General features: G+C 48.5%; 1 protein-coding gene across 1 annotated transcript in view; it reads left to right on the top strand.

The window, feature by feature from the left end:
* The first annotated feature begins 923 nt into the window (after positions 1–923).
* The window catches only part of LOC142761777 (rho GTPase-activating protein 6-like), a 53,643-nt gene continuing 32,442 nt past the window's right edge, over positions 924–22,124 (top strand). Inside the window, exons 1-4 of the mRNA XM_075876356.1 lie at positions 924–1,076; positions 1,624–1,780; positions 5,770–5,868; positions 7,397–7,617. Coding sequence (XP_075732471.1) covers positions 924–1,076; positions 1,624–1,780; positions 5,770–5,868; positions 7,397–7,617 — 630 coding nt within the window. The remainder of the gene's footprint in view (positions 1,077–1,623; positions 1,781–5,769; positions 5,869–7,396; positions 7,618–22,124) is intronic.

The following is a 22,124-nucleotide window of genomic DNA, read 5'->3' as shown; positions in this document are numbered from 1 at the left end:
CGTGCTCACAAATCTGATCACATGGGCCTACAACATTTCCGCCTCCATCGTAAAAGCAGCCGCCGCCACCGGGATTTGATTCCGCGACATGCGGGTAAGCAGCCGAGTACTTTAACCCCTAGCGAGTATTAAAGAAAGTGATGGAGGAAAGCCACGAGCTTTTCCACTGTGCTCTCTACGTTTGGGCGCCTATAGAGTTTACGTCACTACTCCTTTCTCCGATACTACTCGCTGCCAGCGCTAAATTCAAACAAAAAAAACTTGCCAACATCGGTGTCTTCTTATACCGCCTGTAACAGATAACGGTGGAGTTGAGCTATGAAGCTGTCTCTTGGCAGTGTGTCTAACCTAACAAGGTGCATTGGTAGGGCGATGTAGGAATGGCCTTGAATTCTTGATGTCGTCTAAGGTTTCTTATATATCTATTACCCTGGGGAAATTCAGCCAATTCGCAGGCTGCATAACTCTAGCTGTCAGCGCTCATAATTCTCCTCCGTTTATTGATCGTGTCGGGGCAATTTGTTGTCTCAATAGAAGCATCCCGGCGTCCCACCCCGGATAACTACATGAACATAATACGGTTGGAGGTTGGTTGGTCCCGAAAGTTCTGCACGACACCGTGGTTCTGTCGTACATGTCATTTGTATGTATGTGTATGTAAGTATGTATGTATGTATGTATGTATGTATGTATGTATGTATGTATGTATGTATGTATGTATTTATGTACGCATGCATGCATGCATGCATGTATGTATGTATATATGTATGTATGTATGTGTAGATGTATGTATGTATGTATGTATGTATGTATGTATGTATGTATGTATGTATGTATGTATGTATGTACGCATACTGAATCGAAGGTAAAATGCAGTTGTGCTGGCGTGGAATTAAAATGCATCACTACAACATTCCTCAGGAATGCAGCAACAGCAGCGACACCAGCCACAGCAGCAACGGCACAGTGGCTGTCTGTCCGGCAAGCTGTCCAACGCCCTACGGAAACTGTTGAGGTCTCGGGCCAAGTCCCAGTCCAGGGTATCCACGCTCCGCGTCTGCAGCTGGACCCCCGAGGTACGATCCCACTTAGCGCGATCAGTGACGGCAGTTCAGAGACCACCAGACATAAGGAGAATCCTATAATATTTAAGCTGCTTCGGCGTGCAGCCCTAAACTTAGGCTTTCGGCTCGTTCCAAAACGCGCAAACATGTACAGTGCCATGCGAGTGAATGGACTCACGAATCACCGGAAACTTTGATGTTTTGACATGGTGGCCTGCAAACTTCTGACGCCGACTGTGACCCTTATTGCATTCACAGGGTAGACCCCAGGGGCGTAGCCAGGGGGGGGGGGAGAATAAACTCTTTTCTCCCGAATTTTTTTTTTGCATTTTGGATATTTTCGGTTATATGTACACACACATGCAAACGTACGCACGAACATAAAATATAATAGAACCCCCCCCCCAAAAAAAAACAAAAAAAATTTCTGGCTACGCTTCCGCTACACTCGCAATCACCCAAGCAAAAACTAAGCGTGTGTTCTGCAGTCATTTGTCGGTTTGATCCATTGAACTTTGCTAAGGTTTTGTAAGATGGATACGTCGGTCGGTGCGTGCAGGACTGCTGCCGTTGGCGTTCCCGGACTGAAGACAGGCTGACACTACGGCCGACGATGCTGGTGGCGCTCTCCGAGACGGAGGCCATGGGCTTCCGGGAACTGGCGGCATATCGGCTCAAAAGCATCGGCTTCGGCTGCAAGATAGACGTACCCAGAGGTGGGTGCACGGCCTCTATCTGAATTTCAGGCCATCAATTGAATAAGCCGCTTGAGTGGGACCTGCCTTACTGGGCAGGCCACGGTAATTGTACTCTAGTCTATCCAACAAGGACAACGTAGAACGACGAGGAACGAAGTTATGTTCGGGGCACGCGAAAGATGGCCAGTTGGTAGACGGTGCCTGACGAAAAGGGAAGTTAATGAAAAAACGAGGCTGCCCAGACGTGGACTGAACCGTTCTCCTCGGAACGCGTCTTTGTCGTCAAATTCCGTGAGCACCTGCCACGGCGGTGTAGTGGCTAAGACTCGGCTGCTGATCCGAAGGTCGCGGGATCAAAACGCCGGCTGTGGCGGCTGCATTTCCGATGGAGGCTGAAAAGTTGTAGGCCCACGTACTCAGATTTTGGTGCACGTTAAAGAGCCCCAGCTGGTCGAAATTTCCGGAGTCCTCCACTACGGCGTCTTTCATAATCATATGGTGGTTTTGGGACGTTAAACCCGAAAAGTCAATAAATCAAACCCCGTGAGCCTTTGTTCACCGCACTTTGTGCTAGCGAGTCACACGCACTGCGGTAGCGCTCTCACGGTGAGCCAGACTGAGAAATAAGTGATCGCTGTCGCGACACGGCTCCCGACAAGATAATGTGGCGCCATGCTGTAACAATACGTGTAGATATACGACAGAATTGTGTCTACTAACGCCAGATAGCCGACCTGCCGTCTACACAGGCTTGTCGCACGAAGGTATCTCTTGAGCTCTACGTCGACCAAATGACGAAGTTGTTTTCAGCCGATGCTCCGAGGATTGCAAAGTGTGGGAACGCAGAGGCGCAGACTCATCTCTGAGTGTAGGGCAGTTTTTTACTCCATTGGTAGATCATGGATTAGGGGTTCATCCCACGTTGCTGTCTCAGATGAGAAAGGAGGTATTTAATGAAGAGAAATAGAGAGAAGGGGAACTTGGGGCTCGAGAACGAGATTGGAAAGAGGGGACAGAGGTCGTGTTTAGCGCAGACTCTGATCCGAAGTTGATACTACGTTGAGGGGGACAGAGGTCGTGCTTAGCGCAGACTCTGATCCAAGGTTGATACTACATCGAGAAGTTGGTGTCGATGTGTGGAGTATAAGAAGGGATCGGCAAGCAACGTTGACGTCTATAATAATACAGCCCATTGCTTACTGTGCGGTTGGTTTCGCGGCTACACCGGACTTTGTTTGTAAATAAGTGTCAGTGTTTAAATAAACTGCAATCTGTCAGGAGGTGAACAAGCAGTCCATTTCTTCAACGTGTCGTCTTGATCATCTTAACCATCGGGATTACATCCGTCCTCTCAGTCTTAACTAACGAATTTGCAATGCAGTGCGGATTCTGAATCGTTGAGAAAGTAGAACTGTGAAACGGACCCAAGATGGGAGACACCACCGAGGGGTGTTTGAATGCATCTCTGTAGTTTTCTCAGCTGCAAGTTGTCTGGAACCTTGCAGCTCATTCCTCACGGTCAAACGCGCGTCTCAGTTCTCGTGCTCTGTAGACAGTTGTGTTAGATGTTGATGCTTGCTTCCTCGTATACCTGAAAAATGCAAATACGAATACCTGTAGTTGTTTTAGCTAATACCATTCAGTCTGCAAGTAATTAGTCAGGTATAGTTTAGAGTGCAACGATGTATTTTGAGTTTTTTTCACCCAAACGCTTGCAGACCGCTTGTCACCATCAGGCAGAGGCATAAGAGAAAGCGTAATTCAGCACCCTCTTCAGAAACAGTTCTTACATGCCAATCCGGTTCGTGAAAACTGGGCGTTGCCTAAACATGGTGTAGGTGGTGTGTTATGGGTGAACTCGTGTCAGTGACGCCGAGCAGCTCTGACGTATCAAAGTCGTTGTGTATAGGCCTGATTGTTAATCTCTGTGCAAGCACTCACTTTCATTGTTACTTTTTTCGCATTCTTTCGTGATTTAAAGGCTATCCCCGTCGCTTGCGTATGTCGTAGTGCCATCTCATGTAAGCCAGCAACACACGCATGGGCCCTACACGAAGGCCACAGGGAGGTATTTTTCACTCTGCACTGCAGACTTGAGCCACTTGTAACAAAGCGCGCGGATAACAAGGGTAGCAGTGTAGACGCAAACATGTTACCTGAAGGAAAAATGCGAAACGCAAAAAAATATGAATGATCTCCCCGAACGGAACCCTGAATAGATCGTGAATACATTGAAAGGCTGACGACAAAAGCTGCATACAAGCAGCTTGACAGGCCCGTCAGCCCAATTCAAACGTCAGCAGCAGACGGCAGATATGCATGCTGTAGAAATTTACAGTAATAGACACAACACACCCAAGTATCGCAATTCTATTGCGATAACAAAAATATGCAAGTAAAAAATATATGCACGCTAACAACTAAACAAAGAAACGATATTGTATTCGAAAATCATGGGAATGCTACAAACAAGAAAAAGAGAAACGACGAGGCAATACTGAAACATACAAAAGTGCAAATAGTGTCAATTTACAAAAAAAGATGCACCGGTAAAAGAAAGACTGATAATAAAAAGTATACATATGAGCTACTGCACACAATAGAACAGGAATAAGCGCTTCATAAAAAAAATGGTTACACCAATCAGGGTATCACCCTGATTGCATGAGATGCGAAGCAGCAGCGGTGCGCACGGCGTTGACCCGGTTGAAACGGGCGATGACACGGGTGCTGGAAGAACATTTTGAAGCGAAAGGCGGTGCATTGTTTAGTCGAGTGAACAATTATTCGAAATGCAAAGACAAGGGAGGCACGTTGGGTTTCCTGTATGTTTCATTGCAGAAATGCTGTTTGCTCGATGAGCGCTAGAACGTTGTGAGCGGTGGAGAGGGTGAAGCAAGAGAGATGACATGTGGTGAACGTTTTCAGAACATGGAATTCGTGAAAACATTTTATTTATGCACGACCTCACTGAAAACCCCGCAGTTGGTTTGATCAGTGCTATATCAAAGTAGCGCAACGAGCTATTCCCTGCACATACCGATTCGAGGGCGAACGTGGCAGAAAACAGTCTTTTTTTATTTATTCCTTGTTTTTTGTCCTCTGTTCTGAAAGCTTTTGCTGTTGGCATTGTAATGTCACGATGTGATACACAGATACATTGTAATTAAATCACGACGTAGATAGCATGCATGTCATCCAGCGTCAGTAGCCATAACGGGCGAGTTTAGTGTGGCGGCTTTCAAAGATGATAGTCTTTCTTGGGGACCTTCGACGAAAACAAGTTTGGTCTGCCTGTCTGTACAATTGTCTGTTTGTCCACCCTAACGAAACTTCAAGCGGTACCAAACCGACAACCCCATCCACAGCGCCAACCAATAGCTCAAGATTTAGCGTTCACACATGTGCGATTGTTAATTAAAAAAGCAAATATTACGCATATCTGAGGTGCCATAACAACATGTCTATGTTTCGTATGTCTGTCTTTATACTAGAAGAGGCACACACAAGTAAGTCTAGGACTTTAAGGTTTAACGCGCTGCGCTGACAGTGCAACGCGATGCTCAAGAAGGTGTTTTCAACGCTTTGCTACGACGGCATGGTGGTGGCATCTGCTCGTTGCTTTGCATTCCACACCTTATCACCTCCGTGACTGGCACGTCTCTTTCTCCGTGGTCGCACACGCGTTTGTTTTCGAAGATAACTGCTAGATGGCGTTCGTGCCTAATGGCTAGGTGGCGTTAGCCGCCGCCCGATCTAAAGGGTACAGCCACATCAGCCCATCCATCCATCCTAGATGCGCTTGTTCGCCCTCCGTTATGCGCTCGAGGCACTCTAACGCAGCGCCTCCAGAATAGGAATCACCGATTTTCTTGCGCAGAACATAAAATAAACGTTTTGTTCACTCTCTCCAGACGCAAGACTATCGTCTTTCGACGACATTTTTAGTGCAACAAGTAGATTTGGGCCAATTTTTTTTTCACTTGTGCTCTCCTCTCTACGTGCAGAGGACAGCATGGAGGCTTCGGCAAAAGTTCGGAAACGGCCCGCCCTACTTCACAAGAAGGTTCACACCACGAGCTTTTTCGGAAGTCGCAAAAGAATGAGTAAGAATTCACGCATGCTCGCCTTCTTTCTTTAAGCTCTAAACGTATTCACATACAAGGTGTTTCAGGAAATGTGTCCAATATGATTTAAAAATTACAGAAAAGAGGCATCTGCGTGCTACCTCTGGCGTTATTTTTACTAGGAAAAAGACATATTTAGATGTGTACAAACGCTAATTATGACAGTAATGATTGAATTTAAAACACTTGACCTTTTAACCAATGAAAAAAATTTGTGAAGCCAAATGGGTAAATTCAAGTCCTTCCTACGGCAGTTCATATCCACTTCAAAATCTTCGACAGATGGATCCCGGTAATCACCACGGAGCGAAGAAATCTGGCTAATAGAGCAAGTGAAACTGAAACTGACGAACTAAACAAAGCGTCTACCATTTCCTTCGAATACGCCCACAATCACAACACTGTTTCCCTCACCGTTATCAACCGTCAATCAAGGACTTGATAGGGAACTATTTTTATGCACGTACTTAAGCTGACTGTTGGCATAACAGTTAAATATTAGGTTACACACACATCACCTCGACTTTTCTAAATCTCACAAAAACAACGCCTTCCTTCAGTTTCTTACTTGGAAGGTAATACTGAGGGCCTTGGATTTTTACCACGCGAATTTGACGCATTTCTGGCAGTGCATAATTAATGGTGACTGAAAGGATTAAAGTTGTTAGTTAGGATGATCGCTCGAACTTAGTGCCACCACTATATCGTGCACTTCCGCCATATGAAGACAAAAGGCACGCAGCCAACAGTAAAAGGGCCTGCGTATAAGCAAGACGATGCTCGTCACCGTCGCCTGTAGAGGGGTGCAGAAAAAGCACTTGCCGCGTCCATCTCTCTCTCTTTTTCTGACCGCGTGATGCAACACGGCTTTGCCAATCCCAAGACAAAATACTGCCGATACATATGCTTGTCACTACCAATAGCACTAACGATGCTATGATGCTCAACAATAAATAATTGTTGTGGGGTTGTTATTGTCAATTTTTACGGCACCCCACGCAGAAACCATAGGCGTAATCTGTACACGGGCACCAAGTTTCTTCGTCCATCACTTAATTTGTCTGCTGCTTTAACTCGCCCAAAAACACAAGCTATAGTCCTAGCAGATCTTCTACTGCAGAATAAGCTCGCATGCCATCTACCCACATCACGATTAGTTCTATGCGTAAGTATTCCGCCTCAAGTGCATCGAAACATACATGATCGTGAAGTAAGGTGCATTACTCCCTGACTTGCGACAGTTTGGTTTCTGGCTTGCGCATGTAGTGAGTCTCGTTGACTACCCTGCACTGAGAAAGGGGGGAAGGGAAATAAAGGGAGAAGTGCTGGTGTTACAAAGTACTGATGTTTTCGGGAACTTTCTCGGCCATCACATAACCTCGTAAAAAAGTGGCTTTTTTCTACTGTTGTTTTCTCTGTCCTGTTATTGGTTGGTTCTGTAAGGTTACGTAAGCTATTCCGAGGTGGTGATTAAGTACTCCGCCGTCTCTCACCCACACTGCAGCAGACGTTCCGTGTGGACAGGTGTTCGGTGTGGGACTGCAGCAGGTGGTGCAGAGTGACCGGCAGCGGTTCCCAAACTCGACGCTGGCCCAGCCGGCTCCCTGGTCAGCCTGGGACCATGACCCAGGCGTGGCCGCTGCGGACGCACTCTCTCTACGCTCGGACAACGCCTGTAAGAGCTTCCTGTCCTCGCTCGCCGACTTCTCCAAGGAAAGCTCCAGAAAGGTATGGCGTCTCCGTTTACTTTCTCGAAGATGCTGACTTTAGAACACTGCCTACGACAACGGCAAGCTATCACCAGTATTCGGCAGGGCCCGCGTATTATCTGATGATTGTTGTTTGCTTTTTTCGTTCTGTCTTCTTTCTGATGAATTTATTATTGTTATCCTTTGTCATACGTTGACTGCACCAGAATCTTCGCCACCACTGTCGTGTACACTGGACACTAAGCGGAACGTGTCACGTACAGGGAAAGAATTGAATCAGGCGAATAAAAACAAAAAAAAATATGAAGGTGTTGCATAATGCAGCTGAAGAACTGGACGACATTCCTCGCTTCCAACACTTGCCTCTACCTCTTCATTCAGTGTCCCCTGGCGGGAACGCCGAATCCCACGATAATACTTGTTTTCTACCGCTTTTCATCACATCAAGCCCCCCTTTTCTCTAGATCTTTCATCTTCATTGCACTAACCAATTCGCAACAGTTCCCCTCTGGAGGGCGAGGAATAAAGTCTCTGTCGAGCATGCCTGTCCTCGCGACCAACTGGTTTTCTATATTCGCAAGTAGCATCGCCTATAGGGGGGGGGCTTTGGGGGGTTCAGTATGGCGCCCACAGAGAGTACCGGAGTTGCCGAGGACTTGTGCGGCCAACAGTGCAGTGTTTTGTTTTCTTGCATCGCCATGGCTTTACCCTTTTTACAGTCACATATTATGCACCATCTAGGTCCATCAGAAACTCGGATACGATGCCTCCTTGAAAGCGAAGACGTCCTCAATGCCAAACACATCACTTGTTGCGGAATGCAATGTACATGCATGTTGCCTTCCCCTAAAGGCAGGCCTCACGATCATTACGTGGTTTGTATCAGCCAAACTACGTCTACTGCCGTACAAAGGCCTTTCCCATGTTCCGCCAGCCAACTCAGTCCTGCGCTTCCTGCTGCCAATATATACCCGCAAACTTCTGAATTGCATCTGCCCACCTATAACCTTCTGTCTCCCGCTAACCAGATTGCCTTCTCTAGGAATCCCGTTAGTTCCCCTACTTACCAGCGGTTATCCTGTCTACGTGCTACATGCGCGGCCCATGTCCATTTCCTCTTCCTGATTTCAACTATCATCCTTAACTCCGGTTTCTTCTCTAATTCACTCTGCTCTCTTCTTGTATCTTAAGGTTACACAAACCCTTTTCCTTTACATTGCTTGCGTCGTCGTCCTCAAATTAAGCTGAACCTTCTTCGTAAGTCTCCAGGCTTCTGCACCGTAGCTAAGTACCGGCAAGATGCAGCTGTTATATACCTTCCTCTTGAGGAAGAGTGGCAATCTACCTGTCATGATTTAGGGTGCTTGCCAAATGTGCTCCACCCCATTCTTATTCTTCTAGTGACTTCCATCTCGTGGTTCGGCTCCACAGTTTTAATAATAATAATAATAATAATAATAATAATAAAAATAATAATAATAATAATGTTAAGAAGAAGATGTGCCTGCAGCGAGCAGCATCGCCAACGCCCAGATCTCTCGCCTCGTGCTTCGGCTCGCTGCTGTGCCGGTCTCTGCTGGATGGTTCATCACGCTGTCTTGCCGTTGTCGTTAACTACTAATGAACCTCTTCACATTTGGTGGAGGGTGCTGTTTATCCCCGTCGCTACACCCTTGAGCTGCGAAGCCGCACGCTACAGCCTGTCATGACTGACAACGCCAACCCATCGGCGTCATCGTCCCAGTTCAACTGTCCCGGCCATTCTAGGCTACGGGACCCGGAGGTCTTAAGCGGTGCGCATTGGACCGGCGTGGAAGACTGGCTCGACCACTACAAGCTGGTGAGCGCCAATAACAAGTGGGATGACGCCGACAAGCTCGTCCACGTCATATTTTATCTCACTGGTGTCGCAGAATTGTGGTTTAACAACCACAAACACAACATTTCCACATGGAGCGTCTACAAGACGTCATGTGCCGAAGTGTTCGGTCGGCCGGCTGTCCGCAAGCAGCGAGCAGAACAGCGCTTGCGCGTCCACTCTCAGCAGACTGGAGAAAATTTTACCAGCTATATTGAGGATGTCGTCGACCTTTATCGACGCGCGAATGACACCATGTCCGAGTCGGACAAGGTCAAACACATCCTGAAGGTCATCGACGATGGCGCTTTTCAAATGCTTTTGGCTAGGAAACGAAGCACAATTTCCGAAGTCGTCAGCTTGTGTCAGAGCTAAGACGAGTTGAAGAAGCAACCCACTCTGACTCGGAAGCCTCAGCCTGGTGGCGAGTCGCTGTCCAGTTTCGACTCCATGCCTGACAATTCGCCATTGCTTTAGCAAGTCTGAGCCTTCCTCCGTGATGAAGTCGCCCGCCAACTTTCCTTAGTGCCCTTTACTCACGAGACCACCACCTGTCTACCTGCCCCGCTTCGCACTGCTGAATCGAAAGAGGTTGCACAAGCTGATCCTCTTGCGCACAACGAACCACCTCTATCTAGCCGTGGTCACTTCCCGGGTTTCGCACAGCCGGTAGGTGCTCCTGTCGCCTATACGCCAGCCATTCAGCCTGTGGCCGCGCCCCTAACCTATGCAGTGCAGCCTGTGGCTCCTCCTGTCGTCTTTTCGCAAGAGATGCAGCCCATAGCCGCGCCGCTCACATATGCAGACGCTGTACGTAGGCTCCCGCAACCACCCTACACCACGCGCTAGCAGCCCGCACACCCGGCTGCTTATACTGCACCTTGGGTGGCAGCACCAGTCGCCAATTCTTGGAAGACGCCCGATAACCGACCGATTTGCTACGCCTGCTTCACTCCCGGACACGTTGCTCGCTACTGCCGCCGTTGACCTCAGACGTTCGGCAACTATGCCCAGTCGTCGCATCCCGGCAGCCAACCCTTCGTCCAATACGGGCCGGTCTCGCCACCTCGCTGTACCTCTACTCACCACCTTGACTTCCAGCCGCAACGCGCACCCTCTCCTCGTCATCAATCGCCCTCCCCCATGCGTCGCCGGCCCGGACCCTCCGACCAGGAAAACTAAGCACCGCAGTTCAAAAGGCAAGAACTGCGCCGTTTTCGAACTGTCTAAGCCCTCGCTCCTCTCCTGCTAACTTGGTCGCAGTAGCTGTTGAAGGTTATTGTACTTTTGCCCTGTGGACACCGGCGACGCTGTTACTGTAATTGCCGCTAATCTCTGCCGTTTATTACGCTAAGTAACGACGCCGCTTTCGGGACTGTCGCTTCACACCGCAAGCGCACAGCAAGTAACGCCTCTCACAGCCTGGACTGCAAGAGTCTCTATCGAAGGCATTCTTTACATCGGGGAGTTTATCGTTCTCTCTGTCTGTTCGCATGACGTCATGCTCGGGTGGGACTTCCTATCCCACCATAATGCCGTCATAGACTGCGCACGCGCCGAAGTTGAGTTTTCACGCTTGTGTGATGTCCCATTACTGGACGCTCTTCATAAGCCGCCAATGTTGCTCGTTCTTGAAGATACCGATATTCCGCCTGGAAATTTCGCACATGTTCCCGTTTCATGCAACGCCTACACTGACGCTACAGTCCTTTTTATGCCTTCCGATATCTTCAAATGTCGTCGAGCTTTGCCGCTGCCCTTCGCAACAATTGACCTTGCTGCCGGAAGAAGCAACACGTTCGTAAGCAATCCGCTTTCGACACCTGTCACTTTGCTTCTGGGGGAATGTCTTGGCCGCCTTCAGGATCTCAACCCTTTGTTTTTGGCTGATGTCCCGGATGACTACTGCGAACCCCCAAAAGCACTGTCGGCACTCGGGGAGTCGTCCAATGATATGTTTTCCAGCGCCATCGCCGACAATCTCACTCCCACCGAACATGCCGACCTGCTGGATCTTCTGCATGAGTTCAGGAGTTCTTTCGATGTGTCGCAACCTCAACTGGGCCGCACATCACAAGTCAAACATCTTGTTGACACCGGCCTACACCAGCCACTGCGTCAAAGACCATACCGTGTCTCCGCTGAAGAGCGCCGCGTCATCAACGATCAAGTCGAAGATATACTTCGTAGAGCCGTTATTCGACCATCTAACAGTTCCTGGGCGTCTCCCGTCATCCAGGTGCGTAAGAAAGACAAATCTATCCGATTTTGCATGGACTATGGTCGTTTGAATAAGATAACCCGCAAGGGCGCCTATTCTTTGCTTCACATTGATGACGCCATTGACACCCTTCACGGAGCGGAATTTTTCTCGTAACTAGATTTGCGGTCTGGCTACTGGCAGGTCCCAATGGCTGAAGCCGATCACCAACAAACGACATTTGTTACACCAGACGGACTATATGAATTTACCGTCATGCCCTTTGGACTTTTTAACGCGCCTGCCACGTTTGAACGTGTTATGCATAATACGCTACGTGGCCTAAAATGGAATATGTGCCTCTGTTACCCCGACGATGTCGTGGTTTTCTTCCATGACTTTCCTACGCACCTCCTTCGCCTCAGGCACGTTTTGACACCTCTGACCAATGCTGCCTTAACCTGAAAAAATGCCACTTCGCTGCATGCGAGCTTGTCATCCCAGGCCACATCGTGTCCAAGCACGGCGTATTACCTGACCCAGCAAAACTTCGAGCAGTCGCAGAATTTGCAAGCTGACGACCATGAAAGAACTTCGCAGTTTTGTAGGCCTATGCTCCTATTTCCGGCGCTTTGTTCGCAATTTTGCATCTATCATATCACCGTTAACCCAGCTTCTTCGCGGTGACGTGAACCTCTCCTCCTGGTCCCCTGCATGTGACGTTGTCTTCACTACTCTGAACCGTCTGCTCACTTCCCACCTATTCTTCGCCACTTCGACCCGACGGCTCCCACCGAAGTGCACACCGACGCCAGCGGCGTCGGGCTAGGCGCGGTCTTCGCTCAACGAACGCCCGGCTATTCAGAATATGTTGTAGCCTACGCTAGCCGCACTCTGACGAAAGCCGAAACTAATTACAGCGTGACAAAAAAAGAAGGTTTGGCTCTGGTTTGGGCGCTTGGAAAGTTCCAGTCGTGCCCCGCCGCGGTGGTCTAGTGGCTAAGGTACTCGGCTGCTGACCCGCAGGGCGCGGGTTCAAATCCCGGCTGCGGCGGCTGCATTTCCGATGGAGGCGGAAATGTTGTAGGCCCGTGTGCTCAGATTTGGGTGCACGTTAAAGAACCCCAGGTGGTCAAAATTTCCGGAGCCCTCCACTACGGCGTCTCTCATAATCATATGGTGGTTTTGGGACGTTAAACCCCACATATCAATCAATCAAAGTTCCAGTCGTACTTATACGGCCGCCCGTTCGATCTAGTAACTGATAACCACGCGCTTTGCTGGCTCTCGACGTTGAAAGACCCTTTTGGCCGCCTTGCGCGATGGGCACTCCGCATCCAGGAGTACGACATTCGCGTTGTATACCACTGCGGAACGCAAACACTCTGACGCTGATTCTCTGTCCCGCTCACCTTTACCACCAGATCAGACGTGCGGAAATACTTGCCTCCAGACCTTGTCATCGCTAAATCTCGACTCGATTGCCACCGAACAACGTCGTGAACCGTGGATCGCCTCTCTTATCGGTTATTTATCTGGCACGCCCAACCTTCCATTATCTCGATCCCTCCGACGTCAAGCTTTCCATTTCGCGATCCACGATCAACTTATTCATCGACGCAACTACGCTTTCGATGGCCGCCGGTGGCTGCTGGTCATTCCACGCACTTTACGATCGCAAGTATGTGCCTCTCTTCACGACGATCCGCAATGCGGCCACGCCGGAGTGTTCAAAATATATGAACGCCTTCGCCATCCCTATTACTGGCGCGGCGTGTAAAATTTTGTACGCAAATTCGTGCAGTGCTGTCCTGACTGCCAGCGACGCAAATCAACACCGCTACGTGCGACTGGCGCATTGTAGCCACTTCCATGCCCTGCCAAGCCATTTGATCGCGTCGGCGTTGACCTCTACAGTCCCCTTCTATTGACACCAGATGGTAATCGGTGGATTATAGTGGCGGTTGACCACCTGACGCGCTACGCCGAAACAGCCGCTTTGCCAAGCGCTCAGGATGTCGCCTCTTTTATTTTACAATGCATCATCTTTCGACATGGTGCACCTCGAGAGCTCCTTAGTGACAGAGACCGCGCTTTCCTCTGCGAGGTCGTCGAAACTCTGCTTTCGGAATGCCACGTCATTCATCGGAAAACGACAGCATACCACCCGCAGACTAACGGGCTAACGGAACGGTTCAACTGCACGCTAGGTGATATGCTCTCAATGTACGGGGCATCTGATCATAGCAACTCGGACCGTGTTCTCCCATACGTCACGTTCTCATATAAACACCGCAATACAAACCACCACGGCATTCTCACCTTTCTTTCTTCTTTACGGACGTGAGCCTTCCCATACAATTGATACCCTACTTCCCTACCGTCCATATTGCCACCTGGTGACAATATGCTTCCGAGTGTCCACCTATCTCCGATGCTGCTCGACAAGCCGAAGAGTGCCGCCAGCTTGCCCGTGCGTTCACCTCGGAAGAGCAACAACGCCGGAAAGAAAACCCTAGCACCTCTCTTCCGGATCACAGCTATGCCCCAGGGTCTCTTGTGTGGCTTGCCATCCTATACAAAACTCCGGGACTCTCCTCAAACCTTGTCCCCCGGTACAAGGGGCCTTACACCGTTTTGGAGAAAACCTCTCCGGTTAATGTCCTAATTGAACCAGGTTCCCGATCAGACGACATGCGCCAGCGTGCACGTGACATCGTCCATGTTTTCCGACTGAAACCGTACCATGGGCCTCTGCCTGAAACTTCTTAAGTCGACAGGATGGCTCCTTTTTCAGCGGGGGGAATTGTGAAGAAGAAGATGTGCCTGCAGCGAGCAACATCGCCAACGCCCGGCTCTCTCGCCTCGTGCTTCGGCTCGCTGCTGTGCCGTTCTCTGCTGGACGGTTAATCACGCTGTCTCACCGTTGTCATTAACTACTAATAAACATATTCATAATAATAATAATAATACTAATAATAATAATAATAATAATTTAGTTTTCATCAATAGTTTGATGAAGGACAGCTGCAGGTAAAAGCTGCTCTCCAAAAGAGGCAGCTTGACAAAGGCCCGCAGCTACCTTTTAGCACGACAGCAGTGGCAAACAATCAGCAATGTGAAGTCAGCAACAATAACAACGCAAAATGAATAAATAAGCTAAATATACATAAAGATAAAAATCCAGTCCAAATTTTGAAAATAAAAATAGCAATCACAATAATACAGCAACTGCTAAGAAATCATAAAAACTAAACATGTGTATATCGCGCAAATGAATCTGCATACAGTGTAAAAAATATATGCCAGCTTTCACATATTTAATAAGTAAGGTAGGAAATATATAGGATAACTTATCTGTGAAGTAGTTTGTCATCAATACTTTTTTGCAGACTAGTTGCATCATACTTGAAAAATTGAATTGCTGCACAAACTTGAAGGAAAACGAGGGAGACAGAAAAGAGCCAAATTCTTAGCTTATTTCGGCGCTCTTTCCTGTCTCCCTTGTTTTCCTTCAAGTTTGTGCAGCAATTCAATTTTTCAGGTTTGTTCTTGATGTTTTTTATTTTTTATGTTTTTTTATTTCGTGTTTCAAACAATGTAAGACTTAGCTGCAGTTTTGAGAGGTCATACAAAAAATGTCGACTTTCTTTCAATTCGCGCCTGATTGCCAACGCTAACCTAAAATTGTCCTAAGTAGAGATAGTTATTTACAACTTCAAGTGCACTATACCTATCTCGAAGCGCTGCTATCTTCCGAGGTTGTTGTTGTACGCACAACCCCAAATAGTGTTAAAACATTCTTTATTCACTTTCACAATCTTAATTTTGAGCGGATGGTGATATGTGGGGTTCAACGTCCCAAAATCACCATTAGATTATGAGGGATGCCGAAGTGGAGGGCTGCGGAAATTTTTACCATCTCGTGTTTTTTAACGTGCGCCCAAATCTAAGCACACTGGCCTACACCATTTCCGCCTCCATGATAAATGCAGCAGTCGTCGTCGGAATTTGATCCCGCAACCTGCGGGTCAGCAGCCGAGTACCTTAGCCACTAGACCACCATGCGTGGCAATTTTGAGCGGATATTTAGCGATGTGAGGTTTTGCAAAGTTATCGCAATGCCGATCTTTTTGAAGAATTTTTATAAAAATCACATCCTTGCAGCAAAGGCGAAACAATGAGCGTGATAGCAACAAATCGGAAGGTAACGCACCGAATGGCAAGCAAATCGAACCATGGCCCACTTTTCTCAAGCACAAATGACGCACGAAACGTACACACAGTTACAGATGAACGCGAATAAGAGTGTCAGTGGTTACTTCGCTATGTCTGAAAAGTGCACCGTTTTCGCAAACGGAGACTGTGCAACGATCTCAGTGACTCCTTTGTGCCCAGTACCTAAAACACAAACGTCCTAGCGAAGGCCCAACGCCAACCAAGAAGTACATTCCCACAGTGATGTTTCGATTTATGCCGAAGAATTCCCATTAAGAGACAAAAGAGTTCTTCATTTTGGGGAATTTTCCCAGCAAACTTTCACGAAATTCTTAGCTTATTTTCATGTGCAACAGTACCGATTTCCACCGCCATTCACGCACACACCTAATATAAATAAAAGTTTGTCACGTACTGGCGACTTTTGAAATAATGACTAGCCCCTCCACTGGCGCAGAACAAAAGCATGACTTTATTATTTATATACCGTTAGTACACTGCACATTCTGTACTTCAAGTCTAACACCACTAGTGAACTAGAAAGTGCTCCACGTAATTATCAGAAACAAATACCAAAGGTCATGCTTTCACGGTTGTCACAGGTCCCCTTAATTTGGGAGGCGATCGCCGGGCTAATTCCAAGGGCCGAAGTATCGGCCCCCCGAACCACACCACGAAAGCGTGGACAATTTATAGGTGGTCCTATTTGGCGCACCCGCAGACGCTGGCTGTGGCCCAAAGAACAAGTCAGAGCCGAGAGTTCATAAATAAAACAAAATTATATTCTTGGTTTTGGCAGATCAAAACGATACACAAGTATTCACACTCGACAATAGTTGAATACAATATGTCACCAATCAAACAATGTACTACACAGTACAATCAGCCACACTCGAAACAACGGACACAGACAGCAATACGCTCTACAATGCAGTCGCATGCATTGAACAACCAAGACACTGAAAGACTAAAAAGATAGAAAACTCATTCAGTCCAAAGTTCTTGGAACAAAAGTCTGGATGACACTCTTCCGAGAATCACTCACTCAAAGTCCAGCGTTGTTGTTGTTTCGCTTCCCCCGAAGTTTCTCTTCCAGGAAACATCGCGTCGTCAAATGGCCACTCTCCAAGCTTCAAAGTTCTTCGCCGGAAACACGTCGGGTTCACACACGCAGCTGTTGCCACGCGTCTTCGCTCCATAGCGGTAGACACATACTCTTGCCTGAAGCTCGGGTCGTCACCCCTCAGGTGGAAATCCTCTTCTTCTCCTCCTTTGTCACGGAAGACAAAAGGCTTCGCCCACAGGGCGGAACACCCTATGCACTCTGGCGCATACTTTCTTCTTCTCCTGCTTTGTCACTAATGACAAAACCTTCACCGACAGACGCGGTGGGATACCCTACGCACTCTGGCGTTAACTTCTTTGTCCCGACCTCCCATCTCTGCTGCTCGGTTAATTACCTTCCGCGCGAGATTCGAGGAAATTCTCATCATTTCGTCGGCGCGATATGCATCGAAGGCTGGGGAAAGCGCGAGACGGTACGGGGGCCGTCCGCGACGGATGACGCAACCCTGCATCACCACGCCCCTTTCCATCGAGAACGTTCGAGGGCTTGCTCGAGCGCCGATGAGAGGAGGTTCGTCGGCGAACCCACGCTTCCGAGGGGAGAGGGACGCGCGCCCGCGGAGTCTTTGGATGGTTGTTTTCTTTTTTTATCGTTGACCTCGAGGCATCCTTCCAGCGTTTCGTCGCGAGAATTTGGCGGCGCGCCCCTTTTGAGCGCTGGTTTTGTGACACTTCCCCCCACTTTAAGAATATTATCTCATAATATTCAAAACCACACAAACGAGCGCGAACAGTCCCCAAACTCTCAAAGGCTGTAACATAATCCGTCGCTCATGACACGTCACATTCACAATAGATCACTCAATAGAATTGTACATTGTAATTCAATCTCACAACTCTTGAAATATAACCACAGCTGCATGAGTACAACACTCTATCACAGATTCCAGACAATACGAATGTACAACGTTCTCTCATTACAACAATTGTACAATTACATCACCGTAACAAGCATTTTGATTCACTCGACATACAGTTGTGACACAGGACAACAACCACATTAACTTAACATATAGCACTGTCTAACACATTCCAATTCGACCTCAACACTTATACCGTATACTTCGAGCTGCGCTTGCGTCCTTTCTTGCGGTGCTCGCTCGATCTTTTCTTGTTTTTTCTCGTTTTGTTCCGGCGAGCCCTTTCCACCGATGGTATCTGAGGCGGCGTCTCAGGCATCGTTGTCACTTCCGACATTGTTAGCGGGTCATGACGCTCAACCGATCCTGTCACCCGCTTGTTCATGTCACGACATTGGGCCTGGCTGGCCGACTCCGTCACCTTTACACTGTCGGTCGGTTGAAGTCGTGCCGACGTAAGTCCACCTGCCAAGCACGTGAACTCATTCAACACGATCATCTTCTCATTCACTGTATCTTGCACCGCGGCTTCACCCTGGGCTCGAGTGAGATCCGTCACGGGATGCTCTTCCACTGTATCTCTCGGTCGCTGGGTTGGCGAGGGCTCTATCTTAGGGTCATCTCCCAATCGTTCTGGTTCGTTCGGCCCTCGCGCTCCGTCGATGTTTCCGAGGACGAGGTCGTACAGGGGGGTCATCATGCATAGAGCGGTAACCTTCCCACTGAAGTACGGGGCTTCAACCTCAATCTCTGCTTCGGGAAGCATCCGAACCGTACTGTCAATTAGGCAAACCGGTTTCGTTTTGCCTGTCAACTCACCTTCCCGTACCAAATTTCTCCGCACGATAACCGTGGAGCTACCGGTGTCCCTTAACACCGTAATCTTCTTGCCCGCAACTTTTCCAGGTAGCGTTGGTATTCCCTTCGTAACACCGGTTGTCTGTTTTGTCATTACAGCACCCCAGTTAGGAAGTTTCTCCCCATTTTTCAACTCTACGAATCCGTCGGTGACGGCATTATCATCGGATTTCGGTGCTGCTAGCACACAGGATACCTGGTGAGTTTGACTCACTCCGTTACGACATGCGTCGGCCTTGTGCCCAGTCTGACCACATTTAAAACATTTTACAACCGTAGGGCTCGTGAAGTTAGTTCGACAGTTGTTAGCGCAGTGACCCACTCGGTTACACAGAAAACATCGCGGAATGCTCTCTGGTGCAAGCTTCTTTTCTTCGGGAGCCGATTTCTTCGAATCTTCAGGACACTCCTTCTACACCTTGGCCAAATTAGTGCCACCTTGCGCTTCCAAGAATTGATCAGCTAATTCAAGCATGTCTTCAAGTGACTTAGCTCTCCTCTCTTTCAAGTACAGCGATAGGCTTGGGTGGCAACTAGTAAGAAATTGTTCTCTAATTAGGAGCTCGGTAAGCTCATCGTACTCCTGCGCTGTCCCTGAAAGTTCAATCCATCTGTCGAAATAATGGCAAAGTCGGGCGACATACTGCGTAGCCGTCTCACCATCAGCTGGCTTTCCTGTCCAAAATCTGTCCCGGAATCCTTCCACAGTAACTCTAAATCGCTTCAGCAAAGCAGTTTTCACCTTTGCATAGTTGGCTGCATCGGTCGGCGTCAGCCTACCATACACACTGAGCGCTTCACCACTCAAGCAAGTACTCAAAGCAGTTGCCCATTGATGTTCCGGCCAATTCTGGCTCCTTGCAATTGTCTCAAATCTGTGAAGGTACGCGTCAAGGTCGTCCTTCCTTTCATCAAACGCTACGAGCAGCTTGCTTGGGTTCAAGCGGAAGCCATGATCTTCTCGTTCGCTGCTTTCAACTCTAGCTTGGACCGGAGTTTCACTTCGCTGTTGCAAACGGAGCCGCTCGAGTTCCATCTCATGCTGTCGCTGCCGGTCCCTTTCCTCTCTTTCTTCTTTCGCCCTCTCAGCTGCCAGTCTTTCTCTCTCCAGCTCCAACTTCAATTGCTGCTCTCTTTCTTCTTTCAGCTGTCGCTCCTCTGCCTCTCTTTCTTCTCTCGCCCTATCGGCTGCCAACTTTTCTCTCTCCAGCTCTAACTTCAATTGCTGCTCTCTTTCTTCTTTCAGCTGTCGCTCCTTTGCCTCTCTTTTTCCTCTCGCCCTTTCGGCGGCCAGCCTTTCTCTCTCCAACTCAGCTGCTTTTTCTTCCTTGGCCCTCTCAGCTGCCAACCTCTCTCTCTCCAACTCAGCTTCTTTTTCCATTTTGGCTCTTCCGATTACCAACCTTTCTTTTTCCAGCTCAGCTGTCTTTTCTTCTTTGTCCCTCTCTTTTTCTTCTTTTTCCATCTGGGTGACCCACTCCCGTAGTTTGGCGCCAAAAAGACCCATCTTCTCACCAAGAGCGACTAACTTTTCGAGATCCATTGTGTCTCGCAAATAAAACCTTGCCGCGTGCAAAACGTATCTGCCTAAATCAGTCTATCGGAACACTCTGCTGCACTCGTTAACGAGAACACTGAACAACACACAAAATCGTTCCGATGGCACTATCAATAATTCGAGGCCCTTTCTCACTACTTTGGACACACTGTGCACCAAAAGATCCTTGTCGCGGACGCCAGAATAATTGTCACAGGTCCCGTCGATTCGGGAGGCGATCGCCGGGCTAATTCCAATGGCTGAAGTATCGGCCCCCCGAACCACACCACGAAAGCGTGGACAATCTAGAGGTGGTCCTATTTGGCGCGCCGGCGGATGCCGGCTGTGGCCCAAAGATCAAGTCAGAGCCGAGAGTTGATAAACAAAACAAAAGCATATTCTCGGTTATGGCAGATCAAAACGATACACAAGCATGCACACTCGACAATAGTTCAATACAATATGTCACCAAATAAACGATGTACTACACAGTACAATCAGCCACATTTCGAAACAACGGACACAGACAACAATACGTGCTGCAATGCAGTCGCATGCATTGAACTACCAAGATACTTAAAGACTAAAGAGTTAGAAAACTTATTCAGTCCAAAGTTCTTGGAACAAAAGTCTGGATGATACTCTTTCGAGAATCACTCACTCAAAGTCCAGCGTTGTTGTCGTTCCGCTGCCCCCGAAGTTTCTCTTCCAGGAAACCTCGCGTCGTCAATTGGCCACTCTCCAAGCTTCAAACTTCTTCGCCGAAAACACGTCGGCTTCACACACGCAGCTGTTGCCACGCGTCTTCGCTCGATAGCGGTAGACAGATACTCTTGCCTGAAGCTCGAGTCGTCACCACTCAGGTGGAAATCCTCTTCTTCTCCTCCTTTTTCACGGAAGACAAAAGGCTTCGCCCACAATGCGGAACACCCTATGCACTCTGGCGCATACTTTCTTCTTCTCCTGCTTTGTCACTAAGGACAAAACCTTCACCGACAGACGCGGTGGGATACCCTACGCACTCTGGCGTTAACTTCCTTCTTCTCCTGATCTCCCATCTCCGCTGCTCGGTTGATTACCTTCCGCGCGAGATTTGATAAAATTCTCATCATTCCGTCGGCGCGATACGCAGCGAAGGCTGGGGAAAGCGCGAGACGGTACGGGAGCCGTCCGCGACGGATGACGCAACCCTGCATCACCACGCCCCTTTCCATCGAGAACGTTCCAGAGCTTGCTCGGGCGCCGATGAGAGGAGGTTCGTCGGCGAACCCACGCTTCCGAGGGGAGAGGGACGCGCGCCCGGGGAGTCTTTGGATGCTTGTTTTATTTTTTTATCGTTGACCTCGAGGCATCCTTCCGGCGTTTTGTCGCGAGAATTTGGCAGCGCGCCCTTTTTGAGCGCTCGTTTTGTGACAACGGTGCATGTGTCAGAACCGATTGGAGCTGATGAAGGCACACTGTGACCACTAACTATCGGTTGTCATAAAAGAATTTACTATTATTGAAACTCCCTGCAATATCACGAAGATTCTCTTGGGCTCCAAATGACAGGCGAAATTTCCCCGAAAAATGACAAATTCTGTGCACGGAACATCACTGCATGCACATGCTATGAGAACCGCTGCCCCGCCACTACTCCGATACTTTTTAAAAAATTACGCTGGCAGCCGCGGGGCGGCGTAACAGAATACAAAACTTGCGAATTGTAGTATAGCTCCACATGCGTCCGATACCACGCGTGCACTCCTTCTGAAGCGGCCCGCTTTGTGATCGGAAGGTCATAGGTGGCTTTGCGAAACCGCATCTTGGGCTAGTTGGTTCGTGAATTCCTGGAGCATAAAAATGTAGCGGTAAACAACGCAAGGACAGA

Source organism: Rhipicephalus microplus, chromosome X (genome assembly GCF_043290135.1).
Source record: "Rhipicephalus microplus isolate Deutch F79 chromosome X, USDA_Rmic, whole genome shotgun sequence".
In the NCBI taxonomy this organism is placed as follows: Eukaryota; Metazoa; Arthropoda; class Arachnida; order Ixodida; family Ixodidae; genus Rhipicephalus; species Rhipicephalus microplus.
Note: the sequence above shows the minus strand (reverse complement) of the source record. Positions and strands in the feature narration are given on the sequence as shown.